The following is a 20,926-nucleotide window of genomic DNA, read 5'->3' as shown; positions in this document are numbered from 1 at the left end:
GGAACTACACTCCCCAGGAGGATGGGTACTGGGAGGTGTGGTTCATTGGAAGCCATATACCCCCAGGAACTCTAAGATTCTATGATCCTATGCTTCTGTTTTTCTTTATGTAACTGACTTGTTCATTTTCTTTCTGAAACACTAGGATGCCAGATTCTTTTCCTTTGATAGCTGCAATTTGTATAAACATTCAATAAACATGTATTAGAGTCACAGAAACATTGTAGCTTTTCCGCTTCAAATGAATGGACTAGAAAGACTTAAGCTATATTACAGCCTATCCATCGCTATAATGATTGTGTTGTTAGTTAATGAAAAACCCAGTCAAAATCGCCAGATGGGGTCAAATTCTTAAATATACCTTTCAAGGGAATAAAGTATTGTCTTTTGCTTTAGGCTACCAGAGGTTAGCTTCTTGTCCTTTTGGTTTTAAAATAGTTGGAAATTAGCCTGGATTCCAGAGAATAAAAGTGAGCGTTCATGTGATAACCAGAAGTGCGTTCCTTGGGACTTCCAAACAAACATCTCTTGTTACATGCTTTCCAAGCTGTCCTGATCATTGGTGCCTGGGGTAAGACAGAAAAGGGTAAGCTTTTGCTGCGCACAGCGTGAGTCTTGATCTGGGGCTGATAACTGTGTTCATTTTGCATGCAGGGGTTCTCTATCTCCAGTACGGAGATGAAACCAAGCAGCTCAGGATGCCGAATGAAATCACAAGCGCAGACACAATCCGTGCTCTCTTCGTAAGTGCCTTTCCACAGCAGCTCACCATGAAAATGCTAGAATCGCCCAGTGTCGCCATTTACATCAAAGATGAAAGCAGAAATGTCTATTATGAACTAAATGATGTAAGGTAGGTAGTTACATTTTGTGTGTGTAAGGGGGGGGTGGGTCCCACCATACTCCATTTAGCATTGCTACAGTGTATACTGGTCCTGATTGGGTAGGCTTATCTCACCCAGGTATGAATTCACCATCTGTTTTTCTGTAATCCATTTATAAAGTTTACTTGGTTTACAAAGATGAGGACAGATTCTCCCACATAGATCTTTGCCTATGACCTCTGAGAAGAATATAAGAAGTAACCAATCCACTGTTTAAGAGCTGGGGGAGCTGAGGCCCAAAAGGTAGTGGGGAGACTTGATCGACCTCATTAAGACATGCTTGTGACTGGAACTTTCCCAGCTCCTTCTCAAGTGCTTTTTCCCTCACAGAGACTGTGAACATGTTGGGTAGTGATTCCACTGGGCCATTATTTACACCAACAGGTTAGAGTAGAAGCAGGGAACCCTGTGCTGTTGTCCATAAAGAAAGAGACTGAGAAGCATTCTCCGTCTCCATGGTTTTCTTAAGTAGCTGCCCTCACCAAAAAAATCTCACTTTCCGGGTGGGCTTTCTCCGGGTCCCCTAGGAGAATGTACCCTCAAATGAGGCTAAGAGGACTCATGCTACGGCAGAGGGCACAGAAGTAAAAGCATCTGGGTTCACCATGATGGTGGTGTGCCTAGAGCAGAAGGGACCCATCCGATCTCTCCCAGCCAAACAGCCTGACACACCAGACTTGAATTAGCACAAACAAGAAGGAGTCACCTAGTATAGCTCCTGGACATTTTAGAACTTAAAAAGTTACTGAGTGACTGATTGAGCCCTTTCATTTTATGGGACCAGAAACTCAGATGCATAAAAGTTAAGGGACTTACTCAAGATCACACAGCCAGCCCCTTCATTTCCAGGTGCAGCCCCAGACCTGACTGTCTACATCCTTGGTGAAGAGGTTTTTTGTTTTTTTTTTTTTTTAATTCCCTCAGAATGTTCCCTGCCCAACTGATCGAGTCCACGACTTGGATTTGGGTCCCTTCCCCATGGGGAGAGCAGGATGCCCTGTTTCTTCATTATGGCATTAATAGAAAGCACTTTTTTTTCTTTAAGATTTTATTTATTTATTTGGCAGAGAGAGAGATCACAAGTAGGCAGATAGGCAGGCAGAGAGAGATAGAGGAGGAAGCAGGTTCCCTGCTGAGCAGAGAGCCCGATGCGGGGCTCTATCCCAGGACCTTGAGATCATGACCTGAGCCAAAGGCAGCAGCTTAACCCACTGGGCCAGCCAGGTGACCCCCGTAACCACTTTTTAACAGTGTGCCTCTAGTGCATAACACATATGAATTGATAAATACCTAACAGTGATCACAAATGACATTTTGGCGTGTGCCAAGGTGTACGAGTAATTTAGGGCTTTGGCATAGGCCCTAAGGTATAGGGGCTACATCTGTTGTAGTACCTTGCTACCTTGAAAAGGCATGTTTAAATATTCATGGGATCGGAAAATTCATGTCTGTTTTTTGAAATAAATTATTAATCAGCCTGTCACTTAAAAAAAAAAATTGAATTTACAGAGCACAAACTTAAACACAGAGTCATCACATTGTATCTAAAGAGTATATTTGTGGTTATACAGTCCCAGATAGTGTTTTCACACAGGCATCTTGTTTTACGGCTATTTTCTTGACTTCCCACGTTTTGTAGTTAGAGGACTGGAGAGAAATGGTCATAATGAATCTGTATGAAACGACATCGAGCCATTTTTGGTTTTGGAGCTCAAGCCTGATGAGGTGATTAGGAACAATCAGATCCTACTGTCTTGCGGCCCATGCAAGCATTTTTTTTTTTTTTTTTTCACACAAGCGTTTTTAAATTTGCAAAAAGTCATGATTTTCCAGAGCCTTTCCCAAACCTCAAAGCATTACTGCTAGGGCTACCTTTATTCATTCTTCCGGAGTGTCTCAAGGAAGTTACGAAAAGAGAATTGGGAGGGAGGACAAAGGGGAAAATTTGGTCCCCCTCAACTTTCAAACCGAGATGATCCTCCGTGATGCGAAGCCTGTTGATAAAACAGATGAAAATGGGGCTTGAGAGAAGACAAGATCCTTTCTTTCAACAATAATAGTTTTCAGTTAATAGGTTAACATTTGTGAAAGTCGTTTTTTAAAACGTAATTTTAAAATGTTTAGTGGGAAAGTCGTTGATTTATAGGATTGTCTGTAATTTTCCTTTTCAGTATTTTGATTTACTGATAAAAATGGATCTAAAAATATTTAAGTGGTTAAGGTGTTTTTATTTGATAGTGGATATAATGTTCATGCTAGGTGATCCTGTGTATGTCTTTTTCCAAAGAATTCTTCTCTCTCTCTGCATAAAATGCCTCAATTGTATTTTGATTGGTAGAATAAATTCTACCAACAACATTATATAGATTCTCTCTGTCCCCTCTAAAAATCTACCATGTAGACTGTCACTGAAGACAATGGCTTTAATCTTCTGAGCCCAGGACAAATTTCCTTTTATATCCAGTGTTTTTGAAATGAGTGTGTATTGGTTAAACATTTAACTATTTCGTTACTGGGTTGGGTTCTTCATATTTTCCTTAGGGAAATGCTATGGAGTGTTCAGGTTGAAATTCCGTGTTGTAAATGTTGCCATGGTGAATGCAATCTGGGCCTTTACTGTTAGTTCATCTCGGATGAGCATGTTTCTAAATTAATCATAAACCAACCTCATGTATTTTAAATACCTTTAGAATCCCACTACGTTTTTTTCATGGCTCAAGGAAGGTTTTCAGTTTCTTCCTATTGTCACTCGTGACTCCCCACCCCCCCCCCAAAGCCATAGCGGGGATTCACTGAAGGAACCCCCCCCCCCCACATCCTCACCTTCTGTGAGCTCTTGCCTTCATAATAACCTCGCCCCTTTGAGATAACAAGGTTCTGCATGCTCCCCCTTACGCCGCCTCGTAACGAGCTCCTTGAAGTCTGGAACAGCCCTGCAAGCTTGGGCTAGTCATTGCTTCAAAGCAATTACTGACAGATATTTAAAGGAAGAAAGCAAGACCAGTCCAAGAATCTTCCACTCCATTTAAAACAAAACATAACCCAGTGATCCCAGAGATTGCGATCAACCCCCAGAACGTGCGGCTGCTGCACCTGGAGGAAAGGAATGCATCTTTCTGCACACGCGTTCCTGAGCTCAGCGCGCCGGGCTCAGGAGGACGCAGTGTAGACGGGGCTAAATGTGCCTTGGGTGGCCCTTCTGCTGGCGAAAGCTGAATGTGGAGGGAGAAGGACTTCGTAGACATTTCTATGCTCTTAAATAATTTTAAGGTAGGCTTCGAGCAAGATGTGGGACTTCTGTCCTTGGCTGCGGCGTGACTGACTTCCGGGCTCTAAGTGCTGGGCTCCGGAGGAGAAAGAGACAAGCAGAAGACTCGATCTGCTGCTCTTCCTTCCAAAGACTCTGCCCGTCCTCTCAGTCCTCTTGTACGTAGACGAGTTATTTTTAATAGCCACTGTGGAAGGAAAAAAAGGCATTGTAAAGATACTGGTTTTGATCTTAGTGGCACTTTTTTTTTTTTCCTGGACTGCAAATAACATTTTCTGTTCCTTGCGGAAAGTGTTTGAAGGAAAAACCATTTTCCTTTGTGTGCGTTCGCGAGATAAGCAGAAAACCAGGCGTTTGGGCAAAGTAAACGATTAAATATTTAAATATTAACCAAATCTCTTTGAACGTAGTGTGAGTATTGGAGCTTTATTGTCCCTGAAAGTGTTAGCTTTCCTTGCTCCAATCTTGAAAGAAAGTCCACACTAACTGATACTTGTGGGTGGAGAACCGCAGGGAGAGACGAATACTTTCCTGGGGAACAAAAACGGGAAAGAGAAGCTGGAGTCCCTTTTCTCCTTTTGCTTATTGATTTTTGCCTATTGTATGGTGAAGGAACTTTTTGTCCGGTTGACTGTAGACAGCCTTTGGATTGCCTGTTCGTGTCTTCTGCCTGATTCTGCAGGGCAGGCAAAAGAAATGGCCAAAGTGAGGCTCCTTTCATCTGCCGTAGTCATTGATGTTTTTGATTCCAGGAACATTCAGGACAGATCGCTCCTCAAAGTGTACAACAAGGACCCCGCACATGCATTCAACCACATACCGAAAACTGTGAATGGAGACATGAGGGTAAGTGTTCCCGTTCTAGTTTTAATTTTATTCGATAGGTCAGGCCATCCCTTTCTCTGGTATGGTCTCCTGATGAAGCCACACCCCACTACCGGGTTTCAAGGCTTCTCAACTCTCATCTTGTCTGATGACTCATGATTTGTGCCTTGGTAAAGAATTCAATTTTGCGGACATCTGGGGCAGGGGGACTGAAATAGGACCTGGCACATCCTCATTTATCTCTGAGCATGGACTTGAGTTGTGTCCTCCCTCCAAGGGGATCCTAAAAGTCTTTGCCTAAAAGCATCTTTGGTCCGTACACATTAACTTGCTTAGAGGATCTCTTGTTATTTTTTCTCTAATTAAAACTAACTTATAAACAACACCACCAGCAAACCCATGTCCAGTTCCATGTAGCCTTATATCAGTTATTCCAAGCAAGCCTTAGTATTCTAATTAAATTATTCACCTTCTGATTCATGACTGTTTGCAGCTGTATTGTATTAAATATCATCAAACCTTCTCTGAATCCCATCGAAGGCATAGTCCAAAAAACTGCATGATGTGGGAGCTGACACTCTCTAGATATAGATGATCTCCGAAGATTATATCCAGACATTGAAAGCACCCAGGGGTGTTTTGAAGAGAAGAGAACAGGGAAACAGAAAAGACAGATTTTAAAAATCATATTAAGGCAGGTTCGCTAAAAAAGGGACTGAGTTTCTAACAATAGTGCTGTGTTCCCCTCCAGCTGTACCTCCTCCCCACCACACACACAAATTTAGAATATGCTGCACCATTTTATACCATCCTTTCTGAGGACTAGCACCCCGCTGGGTGCTGGAGTTTAACTAGGAAGAAAGTAAATGAATAGGTCTTCTTGCCAAAGAATCCCTGACATTGCCTATCCTAGCATTGTGGTTGCAATCCCGAGGTGGGCTCATCTCTGCATCCTGGATAGAATGTATCAGTTTGTTATTGCTGCTGTAACAAGTTAATACACGTTTCCTGGCTTAAAATGGCACAGATTTACTATCGTTCAGTTCTGGTGGTCAGAAGTCCCACATGGTCTCAATGGGCTGTCTGCTCAAGGGGTCAGTGGCAGGACATCCGCTTTCCTTTCTGGAAGCTCTAGAGAGAATGTTCTGGAGATCACGCATGTTCCTCAGCTTGTGGACGCTTCTTTCCATCTTCAGACTCAGCCAAATAGCATGTCTCGGATCCAGCCTCCATCACCACATGTCTGACCTTCCCTCTTCCACATTTAAGGACATTTGTGGTTACACTGGGCCCACCCTGTGCCCCAGAATAATCTCTTTATCTTAAGGTCAACTGATTAGCACCCTTAACCCCCCTTTCTTGTGTAGTCAGAGGTTTTGCGGATTAGGAAGCAGACATCTTTGGGGGACCATTGTTCCGTGTACCCCACATGGTATGTGAATTTAGGATCAAGAGGCCAGGAGGTCCGATAGAAAGTGCTGGAAGAATTTCTAGGGAATTCTGGTCTGGAACATGAGTGATGACATTGTGGGATCGGAGCCCATATTTTGGAAAGAAAGGGCCCCTTATATCCTCAACTGCTGATTCGTGTGTGTGTGTGTGTATGAAATGATGTGCGATTTGAAGTGAGGTCTGTGTTGCTACTTCAGAAAATCTAGGATTCTGAGGCTTATTTTTAGCTAGTTACACTTTAAATGTAAACCAGCGCCACGTGAAGACTGAGTCATGCTGATCGTGATACACGGACTGAGTGTTACAGGACCCTTGCTTTGTGTTATTTCATTATTCCTTCTCAGTGACATTCTTAAGAGTCTTTGTTGCCCCTGGATATCTTTAATTTTTTTGAAATGTCTAGCCTTCCAACTGGAGTTTCATGGCACTCAGAGATCTGTTTCTGCTACGTAGAGCCCACACGGGGGCCCCAGAATCGCCTCTGGAAATCTTGTTTAGGGCTGGGGAGGACACCTGTTTTAACTCTCAAGCAGATGTGGCACCTACATAAGGACCCGCAGTGAGCACGTAGTGACTCAAATATCAACCATATGGGCAAAACCTATTAGAATTCAGGATGTGTGCTGTGGGTTTCTAGTTGTTCTGCTTTTACTTTTAGACCAGACCCTAGTGATCATTCTGTGTTACCCACAGCCTACTTCAGGCAGAATTTTTTCGTGTGAGGAAATCGACTGTTGTCCCCAGATGACAAGACAAGAAATGTTCACCATCCAACTCCCAGACATGCTTGTAGGTTTCCAACAAGACTACTTAGACACGAGAACTAGAACCTGGTTTTAAAAATCAACGAGGTTGTGATCACGCCTGCCGTTTGTAACTTGGCACCTGGTCACAGATTCCAGAAGCTTCAGACATGGAATTCCTTCCGCTTCACCTTTTGGCTGTGGAGGTTGGAATTCTCTGACCATGAGTATAGCTGCTTTGCCATTAAAGGAAAGGAGGCTTGGCTGAGCCCGGCCTGGAGCCCAGCTGCACCCCCCCCCCCCCCCACTTATGGTGAAGAACAGAGAGAGAACAGAGCAAGGATCAATGGCTGTAGACTAAACCAAGCCGCATGGTGGGTTTAGGGCACTCACTCCTTCCGTATGGTTGCAATGTGCGCGTGGCCGTGAAGGAATTTGATGATAACTGCTCGCATGAGTCAGGGACGCAGCCCCGCGCCTGATGTCATTCGCCTTCCACCGCCGGCTTCCAGACGCCGCCTGGGACAGCCCGCCCCACGGCCCACTCATTCCCCGCAAACACGCCGAGCAGGGAAGACGTTGGTTGTTGGATCGAGCAGAGGTGCAAAAACCGCAACCGCAGAAGTGCGGTGGCCTCCGAGACCGTCCTTAACAGTGCATTTAAGATCTTAGCCTGTGAAACCAAAGACCGCGGGAGACTCGAAATCTACCCGGGTCAGTTCGCCAGAGCAGTTTAATGAGGACGATGACAACGGCGGTGGTGTCCCCCAGGAAGCCTGCTAGACTGAAGTACTGACTTTGAGCTTGGGGGCCCCAGAGCATGGACAGAATACGGGCCTGGTGGGGAGAGCCTGCGTCTAGCTTCTCATTTAGCGTCTGGCTGAGCACTGGGGAGGTTCGTGTGTGCACGGAGACTTGTGGTTCTCTGCTGGAACGGAGCACACCCGGCTCCTGATTTTTCGCACATGGGTGCAAATCACCCTGATCCAATTTAAATCACGTGGCTAGTGTTTCCTGACAAAATTAGATAGTAGTTTTTGAAATTTAGTTCCCAAGGGACTGAGCTCACCAGATGGAAGTGGCCTTCTTGCAAAATTATGTATGTGCTCACAGGGCCTCGTCACTCACAAATGCACAACTCAGAGAGGAGCCATTCCATCTGGGGACTCTCAGAGGGCACCAGGAACTTCCGGTTCACCAAGCCTGGTGGCTTTTTTGCAGTTTCGGGGCTTTTCCACCCTCCAACGCACGTTGAGATGACTTCTGCGATTTTTGCTCCTGTCATTCAGTTCTTTCCCTCTTGTATGTCTTTCGTTTTTACTTACATGGGACAGCTCCCAGATTTGCCTTTATTTATTTATTTTTTAAGATTTTTAAAATTTATTTGACAGAGATCACAAGCAGACAGAGAGGCAGGCAGAGAGATGGGGCAAAGCAGGCTCCCTGCCGAGCAGAGAGCCTGATGTGGGGCTCGATGCCAGGACCTGAGCCAAAGGCAGAGGTTTTAACCCACTGAGCCACCCAGGCACCCCCAGATTTGCCTTTAGAACAGCCTCGCCAGACCTGGCCAGCCATCTTAAATACATCCTAATACCAAGATCAGTCGCTGCCCCCAGACCTCTCTTATTTCAGCTCTGCCTCTGACACCCAGGAACAGTCTCCTTAGAAACCTTGGGATTCTATTTACGCCGCCATTTCTAAATCCCTTGCTTACGCTCAAACACATCTCAGCCTGCTTCATTCATTAACTCCTCTTCCTCCTGCCCCTCAGTGGTCTCCAGTGTGCTCAGGCGGACTTCACCAGTGTGTGTGTGTGTGCATATGATTTTTTTTTTTTTAATCTGCATCCTTTCACTTGTGGTTTTTATCTTCCTGCTGACTTAACCATTACATCGATGTGGATGACCCTTAAAATTATAACCCCAGCTCTGCCGTCTCTCTAGACTTCAAGAGCCCGGTGTTTAACTTCCAAGTGGCCATCTCCACATGGGTATTCTTCCAATGTTTCCATCATATCCCATTGAAGAAAAAAAAAAATCGTAATCTTTTTTTTTTTTTTTCCTCCGAAGTCCTTTTCCTTCTTGCTTTTTCTGTTTAGGCAAGGTAGAGTGATGTTGATGAGGGGGTGGGGTATGCATTTCAACAAGTTGGGAAGAAGAGATTTCAAAAAGTTGAGTTATCAGTGATTGTTTGATTGCCTAACTCCTGTTTCTCAACACTTCCCCAGCCACCCAAGCTGATCCAGGCCATCCGGGAAGGCCTCTTACAGATGCCCCTTCTGCCATGGCCTGCACTGTGATAGCTCTTCTCACAAAAGCTAACTCTTTTGAGCATTTACTAAGCACTCTTATGAGTGATCTCATTTAACCCCCCAAGACAACATTTTGAGGCAGTATTGGTTGGTATATGCCATCCTCTTGACAGCTCAGAAAACAGTTGCTTAGGTATGTTAAGAAATTTGCCCAAGACCACACAGCTAGAGAGCGGCCAAGCTGAGATCTGAACCCAGGCAGGTAGGCTCTGGATCTCCGGCTCTTAGCATCACTAGTGATCAGTCATGCAGTAGCATTTATCCAGTTTCCCACCTCTGCATACCCTAATCCAACTGGTGCTTCCCAAGCCAACCCCCTAAGCCCACCATCTCCCCACACAAAGAATAGCAACTCATGGACAGTATCATCCACAAACCAACACCCAAGCAGAGTTACCTCACAGTTCTTACTGCGGGTGTCTGAAATTCCTCTCCCTCCCCACAGATCTGCCTTTCAAAATCACTTCCATCTAACATCCAACAGGACAATTGCCCGATTCCTTCAATAAACCGCTGGTCTGGGGGGAAAAAAAAAAAAAAGGGTGGGCGGACCCTGTATGTTTCCCAGGTCACGTCTATATCATAACCACCAAATGCCTTGTGGGCGCCATGTTGGGATCCTGACTGGAACAACCCGCTGTCAAAGACATCGGTGAAAGTCTATGGGAAATTTAAACATGTGTTGGGATTCAGGTGATGTTGGGGCACCTGGGTGGCTCAGTCAGTTAAGCGTCTGACTCTTGGTTTCAGCTCAGGTTGTGACCTTGCGGTCGTGGGATCGAGCCCCGTGTTGGGCTCTGTGCTCAGTGTGGCGTCTGCTTCAGATTCTTTCTCCCTCTCTCTCTGCCCTTCTTCACCCATTTTCTCTCTCTCTCTCTCTCTCTCAAGTACATAAATAAAACCTTTAAAGAAAAAAAAGGGATACGGTGATGTTAAGGGATAACTGGTCATTCCATTGGGTATAGTAATGGCTTGGTGGTTATGTCTGGTAACATGAATCATGCCAAGTATTTACAGGCTAAATGGCATGATGAATGGGATTTGCTTAAAATACCCCAGCAGAGTAAACCAAAAAAGCCGATACAGGTGAAACAAAATCAGTGAACTGCTGAAAAATGCAGGCGGATGATGGGAGTTCTCAGATCACTTTCTCTCCTGTTTCCAAATGGCTGAAAATTGAGATGTTAAAACATAAAAACTAAAAGACCACCTACTTGATGAAGATTCCCATAAGGCTTTGGCAGAATTCATTTTTCCTCTCCATCCAGGGGCACTTGGCACGTTGTCCTAGTGTCATAAAACATTCAGATGCCTATGCATTTCGTCCGCAAGACTGTAAATTCTCCAAAGGCGCAGACCATCTTGTGTCCATGTTTGTACCCCTCCAGAAGCCGGCCGCGATGTCTCACCCACGGTGAGCGTAAACCCAGCACGCACGGACCGCTCTCACCGTCGCGCCGCAATTCCTATATTAACGCATTTTCTGTCATTAACGAGAGCCCGCTGTAAAAATACCTCTGTTCTCATCACCACAGAGAGCTGTGCTGCTCCTGGTTTATTTTTGTCATGTGGACACTTTGAATCTTGAAAGTGATCATTTTCCCTCTTTGTGTTGCTACTCTAAAGCTTAGAATTAAATGTGTGGCCCGCCCACAACAAGCGCGCGGGCATTCACCGCATGTGTTTTGTGTGTTGGCCACGTTCCTGGCCTCCCTTTGCGATTTTCCCACTTTCGACTTCTTGTCAGATGCTCCACTGTGACTTTTGGGAGGGAGGGGGGGGCAAAATGGTAATAATTTCCGTGAATTCTGTTCATTTCTCTGTGGAACCAGGCAGGGCGCAAGTGGTATTCATTCTAGACCATTGTTTTTTTGGATATAAGATAACAGCCTTTTTGTATCTTCACAGCAGGCAATGTGCTAACTACTTTACATACTGATTAGCCAATAACTCTGCCAAGGAGGTAACTGACTCCATTTTTATCGATGACGTGGCTGAGGCCCGTGAGTCTTTCCGAGGCCCACCCAGCTGGTAAATGTCAGGCACTGGATTTGAACCTAGTTCTCTCTGACTCTCTGTATTCAGCTGTAGCCTCCCTTCTTGGCATTTCTGTTAAGGCTTTTCAAGTTTTGATACGATGCTCCTGATGAGATTTCGGAACCCATTAAATATCCTTCCTTTTTCTTTTCTTTCTTTTCTTAAATTTCTTTCACTTCTTAACCCTGTTACGTGACTGTATTATGGCATTTTTTTTAATGTTTTAATGTTTGCTCCATTTTGTTCTCTTTTCAACCTGGCTAAAAAGATACCCTTCACCCCCATCCCCCCCCCAAAATGAAAGAAGTACACGAATATGTCATTTAGTATGTATGTCCGAAATGGGCATGCCTTAGAGCTCTTTTTTCCATGGGTCAGCGTTCTGGTTGAGAGAAAGAGTTTGGGATTTGGAGAGGGATGAAGTAATCCTATAGAAATGGAAGAGAAGAGGGGGGCGCCTGGGTGGTCCAGTCAGTTAAGCACCTGTTTTCAGCTCAGGTCATGATCCCAGGGTCTGGGGATCGAGTCCACTTACGGCTCCCTGCTCAGCAGTGTTTCTTCCACTTCCTTTGCCCCTCCGCCTGCTTGTACTCTCTCTCTCTCTCTCTCCCTCTCTCTAATAAATAAAAAACGAAAGGAAGAGAATCCCGTAGAAATGGAAGCTTCCAGAAATACTCCTAACGAATCCTCTTGCAGTCATTCAGGGCTCTCCTCCATGACCTACCACCAGCAACCGTGATACTGACTGACATTCAAAATAATAACCGACCCCAGGCCAGGCCCTGTGCGGAGCACCGCGCTTCCATTCATTCTCATTTGATTTCCAGAACAAGCGCCTGTGAGGGGAATTCCTGTTACCCCCTGTTTCAGATGTGGAAGCTGAAGATCAGAGAGGTTAGGGAGCTTGCTCGAAGCCACATAGCTGTTCTGTGGTAGAACCGGATTGGGAGCTCGGCAGGCCAACCCCAAGAACTGGCCTTCTTGATGGCTCTGGTGGTCACGACTGTCCTTCCCCACTCTGCTGCCTTCATCATTGGTGTCCATGTGCCACCCAAGTGCGAAGACCTAACTCAGAGGCTTCATCAAGACTTCCCTACCTCCTCGCTTTTCCAAGCTTCTCTGAACCTCCCCAGGACCTCACCGGTCTGCCTCCCTCCCTTGGCCTGCCGACATTTTTCCTGCCTGCCATGGACACACCTTCAGTTCCTTTTAAATCCCTACTTTCTGCAGGGTGTAGTTCCCATTCGGTTCATCTTCCTGCTCCCTGTGTTTTCCTCCAACAATGAGGAGGTTCTCATTCATTGTCAGGATGAAAAAGGGGTCCACTCGAGCACTTCCCCTATCGCAGACTTTCAGTGGATCCCCTCTTTGGGGAGATCAGTACAATTATTTGTAAATATTAATATGAATATTTGGAGTCTGCAGCACATTCCTGAGCTTATCTCAGTGGTACTTCCTGACCAAACTAAGAAATAAGAATATCCGTCTGTCCCCAGAAATCCCCCTCCTATCAGTATAATTTCACAGAGTTGGTAACCCTCAAGTTTAAGATGAGAGTGACGGTTGGGTCAGGTTGAAACAAGTGATTGTCGGAAAAGCATACATAGGGGCACCTGGGTGGCTCAATGGGTTAAGCCTCTGCCTTTGGCTCAGGTCATGATCTCAGGGTCCTGGGATCGAGCCCCGCATCGGGCTCTCTGGTAAGCAGGAAGCCTGTTCCCCCCTCTCTCTCTGCCTGCTTGTGATCTCTGTCTGTCAAATAAATAAATAAAATCTTTGCAAAAAAAAAAAAAAAAAAAGGAAAAGGAAATCTCACCTATCTGCTTTTTAAAACTTTCTTCTCAGGAGTTAAATTCAAGTGTGGTACAAAGTTTAAGCTAATTCTGGATACCAATTTAAAGAAGACAGATCTTGTTTTGCTGTATGTATAACTCAGTAGGACAAATCTTAACCTGTAGGTTGCGTTTAGTCAGTGTTTCCTGTTGGATACTCCAAGTACTCCAGATTCAACAAAGTAGGACTGAGAATTCTAGACCAGTTAACCTAGCTCCAGGGTTCACTGGTTCACTCACCCAACCATCACGCCCCCTCCCCTCCTCTGATTCTGGCTCTTGTGCAAGATTCTGGGGATAGAGTGGTGAGCGAGTTGTGGTCACTGCCCTCACCAATCTTCAAGTCCAGCAGAAGGTCCGAAGTCAGTAATCCACAAGTCCAAACATGAAATCCCTCGCGATACAGACATCTGGATGTTTCCACATCAGATTCAGGCTCTGTGAAATCCTTGCCTCCGTTCTATTACTTGCTTGAGTTAAAACAATGGAACTCACTTGAGTGATGTATCTAATTATGCCCTCTTTATATCATGCTTCTCTGACAGGCAAAAAGATGTTTACGTTACCAGTGGTAAGGAATTACTGTTCTTGAAATGATTAGCGAGGCAAACGCATTGGAATACAGTGGCTCTCCAGAACACGGGAGATATTTTTTTCCTCCCTGGCTGCTTCCAGTTAGACTTTATTTTATTTTCCAAGAGGCAAAAAAGGGTAATATATGCACATATGATAGGCAGCTTCTAAGTGATACAAATCTCATCTTTCCTGCCTTGTGGCCGCTTGCCTCTCCTTACACTTTTCTTTCTTTCTTTTTTTTTTTTTTTTGTCATTGAGAGGTTATGACAACATGAGCCATATTGTATTTATAAACATCACGTGTTTCCTTGATATGGCTTGCAGTTTCTGCCAGACGGAACACATGGAAGAAACATTTCTCGTTAGCTCAGCATTGGTTTTAGTTATGCTGATTTCCGGGACAGGAAAAATGCCTTCCTACTCGGATTTAACTTTCATAGAGTAGAAACAAAACCTCTGAATGTCCGTGAAATGGTTTTAACAAGGGTGGATACTGCTCCTTTAAACCACATATTTTGACTAAAAGCTTCCTTCTGTTAAAAAAAAAAAAAATCCAAGCCTTGCATTTAGTCACCATAAAGACAGGCAGAGCTGGAAATCTTCGAGAGATGGGTAGTTTGAAGATCTCTGCAAGTCTAGAAAGTTTCTTCTAGAAGACAAAGGGTCACGGAAGATGTAAGGTAAGAACTGTACCTTTATAACAAAATACAATTTTCAGACTGTTTTTGTCATGCTTTGGGACATTTGCTTTCAACTGAGACAGATCTTCTGTGTTTCAATCCAGTGAGGAATTAAAATACCAGGTTTTTAATTTTCACTTCATAATGCACTGCTTAGGAGGAAACTTCTTTGTGATTGGTGATAGTCTGTTCCTTAAAAACCATTTAAATTATGTTCGGCTGTCTTCCGTCTGTAAATCCTACAATCTAGTTTGTGTAACCTTATAATTTGAAAAGGATTTAAGGTGTCCACATTTTCTGCCAGTACAGATCTCAGGGATGTATGTGTTTTGTGACCATTTTCAGTGTTTTCATGAAGATGTTGACTTGCATTTAGTTTCTGAGACAGATGTAGTTGGGAGGGGGACCTGAGTGTGTGTCCTTCAACATCTTAAGGAAAATTATTTTCTTAAGGAAAATTATTTGTTGCTTTTTTCCTGGTGAAAAACACTTCAGATTTTAAATTACAAATAGCTTCTGTGTCTCAGTTTTGACTTTTTTTAAAAAAAGGTCTTTGTAAGCTTTAAGAGTTCCATTTAAAACTTCTACAGTTTTACATAACAGATATAATCCTATTTTGTCAGGCTTAATGACTGCTTGAAAAAAGGCTTGGCAGAAATTATATGTACTTGAGATGACTTTTATCTTATTGTTGCATTGGTAAAGTCACAATTTTGCATTTTTAAAAAAGGAATTCAGGAGAGCAGTGTCCCCTTAAATCAAGTGTGTTTCCCTTTAAAGGTTCATGGATCTGCTTATCCATATCCCCGTGGGTATCTTTATCCCAATTTGAAGATGAGTTTATGTGCATGAAAAAGTTGCTACCTAATGTGGTCTCAATAATATATAATATATATTATTTATATATTTAATATATAATGTATTATTTATATATTTAATATATAATAGATAATTAATATATAATACTTAATTATATATTATATAATAAATATTATTTCAGGGCGCCTGGGTGGCTCAGTGGGTTAAAGCCTCTGCCTTCAGCTCAGGCAATTATTCCAGGGTCCTAGGATGGAGCCCCGAATAGGGCTCTCGGCTCAGCAGGGAGCCTGCTTCCCTTCCTCTCTCTCTGCCTGCCTCTCTGCCTGCTTATGATCTCTCTCTGTCAAATAAATAAATAAAATCTTTTTAAAAAATAATATATATTATTTCACGTAGTCCTCAGAATAATTCGACTTCATAGGTACAGTTAGACCCATTTTTCGATTGGAAAACTGAGGCCAAGAAATTAAATAACAAGACCACATCCTAGCAGGTAGCAAAGCCAGAGTTCAAACCCTGGCTGACTCTCTTACTAGTAGCCAAGAGCTCCAAGTCTGGAGTCGGATACAGACGACTTAGTTTGAAAGTAGGAATTACACATCAGCAATGCTTTCTTGACCTAAGAGAAATTATTTTGTACACCTTTGAATGTTGTTTTGTTTTGTTCTGTTTGGGTTTTTTTGTTGTTGGTGGTGGTGGTGGTTGGTTGGTTGGTAGGTTGGGATGGGTAGCATCCCAAACTAGTATCAGGCTGGTTGTCTTTTCCGAGACTTGGTGACAATTTCCTCAGTGAAATGAAAACAGTCAGCAGTAGATAGTGTGGGACTTGGGCAAACTACCCTTCCCTCCTTGCTTTTTCCTTCTTTGCTTCGTGTGCTGTGTCACTTAAAAACTGTTTTCATGGCCCTGGGAATGGGGACTGTATTCGTGAGCTTGCTCTGGAAGTGAGAAAACGTGTTTGAGTGCAGAACTGCCTGCACGTCAGGCTGCCGTCTGTGCGGCTCTCCGCAGAGCGGTTGGGGGAGGACGGGGGGAACGGGGAATAACGGTGAAGGTGGAGCGTTCCGGAGTGAGCACAGCCAGCGGAGCTCCCGCAGCCCCAGGGACTGGGGCTCTCCTCCCCTGCCTCCTGGACACGGAGGCATCCACTGGGCCACAGAAATACCCGGTGATTTGTGATGCCAAGTGATTACTGCCAAGGATGTCAACAGGCGATGTAAGGGTTCATCGCAGCCCTGCACTTGGGCTTGAGGACCAACATAGCTAGCGTCCAGCCCCATGTCTGCCCCAAATCCAGGGCTGGCGAACCAGCTAACTCAACTGAAGGTCCGTTGGAACAGGACCGTCCTTTAGCAGGTAGTGGGGTACTTCCCACACTTCTACACAGAACTCCCAAAGAGTTCTGTGCCCGTGCTTGAGAGTATGGGAGAGGCTTCCCCCACATTCCCCGCCCTCTGATATCCAAACCACATCCCTCCTCTAGTCTCATGTAAATAGAGATGTTGGTGGAAATTGCCTTTGACTGGGAGCACATGTCCTGGTATTTTCAGGTTGTAACCCTTGCCCCTACAAGCTGTTTCTTTCCTGGGGTTCTGCCTTTCTTTCTTCTCTGTGGGTCCCCATCGGGGTAACCCCAACTCTAGGAAATTGTCTCTGATGCTGTCCATGCAGCCTCCCCCACCCCCACGATCTTGCCCTAGAGAGGCTTCCAGACAACAGTTCTTCTCTTGACACTTTTTCTAAAATTTCTCAGGTGAGTATCTGTTACTTTATTTAAAATTCTGGGAAGGGGGTAGCACACGTTAATTTTTTACAGGGAAGACAAATGTTTTTAAGGTACGTAGCAATTGGTGGCAAGATGCCACCAATTTTGCCCTGCTTCTCTCCACCTCAGGTTAGTGATTACTTCGCTCGCGCATAATTGGCAGGAGCGAGACTCTGTCTGCTGCTGGACATTTGCGACAGAGGAAGTAGCTGGTAGCTGGTGCAGCCTCAAGAAATAAGCCTGACTTATTTAGCATCATGGGGTTTCAGAGGTGGAAAGACAGTCCTTATGCATCATCTTTTATCATCTTTCACCTGTCTGTGAGGCGAGACTCAGGAGGCCTAGCATGGTTGGAATGACTTGGGGTGACAAGGTCACAAAATAAGGGAGAGACAAAGATAGGGCAGGAGCCCAAGCCACCTGTCCCTGAGGCCAGGTCTCTGTCCATCTCCATTGCTTCCCTGCCTTTCATTCTGGCCCCTCTGTGTCCCACCTGACTGATTTGAGAAAACGGTGTCTGTCCGACTTCTCCATAGCCAGCCACCACTGTAGATGCATAGAGCTTGGCCTCACCTCGTCTCCGCGGCGGTGCGTGTCTATAGTGGGAGCAGAGCTCATTAATTAGAAATGCATGGGCCTGGACCAAAAATAAATGGATTTTGAACTAACCAGATTTAGATGATCCAATATTTTTATTGAAGGAGACTAAGCCATCAAGTCAACTGAAAAACAGCAGCTGCTTCAAATTATGAGATGCTTTGAATAAAACAATGCATACTGGCTTAAAAGGCTTGTGTAGGATTATAGCATTATTTTTAAAAGTCAGCCTCTTTGCTAAGGAAAATGGCTCCTGCCATGACCCTGTTTGAAATGTTAACGTTTTACTGCTCAGACCACTTCCAGCGCTGGTTTTTTCACTCGGGACCTGTGGTTTTCGGTGGTACCTAGAAAAACAGGTTTTTAAAATTTTAATAATTAATTATATAATGTCTTCATGAACATTGGAGAAGTAAGTGGCACAAAGAACTTGTGAGTTAATGAATACTATTGCTTCATCACAGTAAGTAAAGGAAAAATAAAGAAAAGCATTAAATGGGTAATAGCAGTGCGAGGAAATGGCCAAAGCAGGGGATCGTAGTATCTTGTTATTGAGTGAAGTGTAAAAACCCAGGCTTTAAGACAAAAGACCGGTCTGGGGCTTGTGAAGACTGAGCAAAATGTCACTAACGATTGTGTCATTGAGAAAAATGAGCCATGATGATGTCACAATCAAAACTAATGCTTGTTTAAGGGTTCTCAAGAACTCCAGCACTTTCTTTTTGGGCACAAAAGAAAAAATGTTCATTGAAACATTTCTGTGCAGATTTATTTATCTGAGGCCTGTCTCCACAAAAGGTGTGAGGACCCAGCGTGCGTTTGTAGCTGGAGGGTGCTTTCTCTTGTTGGGCCAGCACTCCCTGCATATTGCTGAAATACAGAAAATACGTTTCCCTCAGTTGGTTGATCGATACGGGCACCTGATTTCTTTCTTTACATTTTTTTTTCTTTTCCTGTGAAATCCAAGTTCATGGCCTTCCTTGTTCTGATTTAACTCTGTGAACCCGTACGTTTTCACTTGCCCTTGATATCACAGGAGGGGCTGCCAAACAAAAACCCAAACAGCAATAAGACGTCATAATGATGTCAGTGATGAGATAATTCTGGATGAGCAGGGACCTGCTTGACCTTCGGTGCATGTTTTTTTATAAGGCACAGGCCTCCGAAGCGATGGGTGTCACGGTCAAGGTCTGATCACTTCATCTAGGAGGAGAGCGTCAAGGACTGCTCCTCGCGCCGACTTACCAAGAAGGAAGGCGACGGATAGAACATTCCGTCCGTGGCGGACTCCTCACAGGAAGGACTGACGGAACATTCTGGATACATATCTACACAGTGGATACCATCTTTGCTCGCCTTTAAAAGCAAATCTAAAAATATATTTCCTAGCAGCTGTGTAACGGCAAAACAAAAAACTCTGCTCCAGCAGCGCAAATTACTTACCAGATATCTCCAGGGTTCTGATCTTAATGCTTCAGAAATTTCCTTTAGATTTTATTGTATATATTTAGACCAAGGAGCCTATTAGCTTGCGATCTGGGCGAACCTCTGCGTTCTCATGAAAATGAGAAATGCGCCACTGCTGGCAACCTAAGGCTATAATTATGTTAATCTGACCATTTTAAGGCTGAAATATGTTGTTTTAAAATGTTTCTGTATTTTTATTATTCGTAACAAGGATGTGAAGAAATTTCGTGAAATGCTAATAAGTTTCTATTCAGTATCGCTCTGTGACTAGAGCATGAGAATGAGTCAAATGTGGCATTCTGATATTTTTTAATTTTGACGGAAAATTTTTATCCAGAGATAATGTGTTTCTATAGATAGTGCATCGTAATAATAGAAGAACCACCCAGACCTTTTTTTTTGCATTTTAGATGTAGATACAGTGAACGTATATGTAAGGCCATCGCAACATAAAAGTTCAGTAACAACATTTCTACATTTACATTAAATCATACTTTGCAAAAATAAATAGGCAAATACATAAATAAATCGCCACACTTTGCTATATTTAAAAAAAAAAAAAAAAAAAAAAGGAGGGAGAGAGAGAAAGAAAAGCCAGAAACAATTTTTTGAAGCATTACGGCAAGGTAGATGTTTTCTATCAAGGAACTATCCTAAAGCACACAGATTTTGCTCTTTTTAATATAAATGTGGGGCAGGACTAGAGTGGACAGTGTAACTGGAATTCTAAGAGCATCCAGAAACTTGTGTTCAGCCTTACCCTCACCAACCCAAACTTCTATTCGGGCGCTAAGCATGTTTCATTCCCGGAGAGAGGCACTCCCAGGTGCTAAGACGGGAAAGGAAGAAGGACCTGACGCAGAGATGTGGGTCATCGCCCATCCAATAATTTTTGGAAGTAATTGACATTTGAGTATACCTGTCATATCCATTTAAAGGGGACTGGAAATCTTTTATCTAGCCTGATCTGGCTTCAGAATCGCCAGTTCATTCAGGAATGGGAATGAGGAAAACCACTTTCTTGCATGGGAGCCTCCAGCCTATATCTGAACCTTTTTCTCAAGGATATGTCTTTGGAATATAGTACAGCATGGCTTTCCTGCTTTCAGAATCCACTCTTTCTTCCGGTGAGCTCTTAGCATCTCAAAAGGAGAGGGTGTCATTCTCATCACATTCCTATGAATATATTAAAGTGAGTAGTATCCATTCTATTCATTTTGCTCTCATTTGAGTGAGCCCACGAACGCTTATGGGCGATTTTCCTAAGAATCCATGCTGGTCGCAATTCTCTGCATGTGAAGTCATGCAAGAGTAATTCAGCTCACTGGGTGCTCACAGAACTGGGCGGGTGGGCACAGAAGGTATTCCTGGAGCCACAAAGCGGCAGAACCAGAGGCTCAGAAAAGTCCAGAGAGAGCCATGGTCACGGCAGCGAGACCACAGACAAGGAACTCCTCAGAGGAGAAACCCTCTTTTCTTTTCTTCATCCAGCGCTCGTCCCTCCACAACCCCCCGCCTTCCTTGGCCACCATGGTGGGGAGCAGTGCTGATGGAAGAGCAAATTCTGGGAGGAGGCAGCCGGTTTGTCGAGTGCAGTCCATTGAGGGTGAAGTGCAGAAGTTGAGGGTGAAGGTCATCAGAATGAAGCCAGCGTCTCGGGGTGCGGGCAC

At 44.2% G+C, this 20,926-nt stretch overlaps 1 protein-coding gene across 14 annotated transcripts in view; it reads left to right on the top strand.

The window, feature by feature from the left end:
• Positions 1-20,926, top strand: part of KIAA1217 (KIAA1217 ortholog) — a 463,282-nt gene that overhangs the window by 368,074 nt on the left and 74,282 nt on the right. For 13 of the 14 annotated variants that reach the window (XM_059404172.1, XM_059404173.1, XM_059404168.1 and 10 more), the window contains 2 exons: positions 655-853; positions 4,905-4,998. In XM_059404172.1, the coding sequence (XP_059260155.1) occupies positions 655-853; positions 4,905-4,998 (293 nt within the window). Of the gene's footprint in view, positions 1-654; positions 854-4,904; positions 4,999-14,297; positions 14,609-20,926 lie in introns of those variants that run through there. The other variant, XM_059404174.1, reaches the window with a different exon arrangement.

This window comes from Mustela nigripes, chromosome 6 (assembly GCF_022355385.1).
Source record: "Mustela nigripes isolate SB6536 chromosome 6, MUSNIG.SB6536, whole genome shotgun sequence".
Classification (NCBI taxonomy): Eukaryota; Metazoa; Chordata; class Mammalia; order Carnivora; family Mustelidae; genus Mustela; species Mustela nigripes.
The sequence above is the reverse complement of the archived record's forward strand: the minus strand, read 5'-3'. Positions and strand labels throughout refer to the sequence as shown.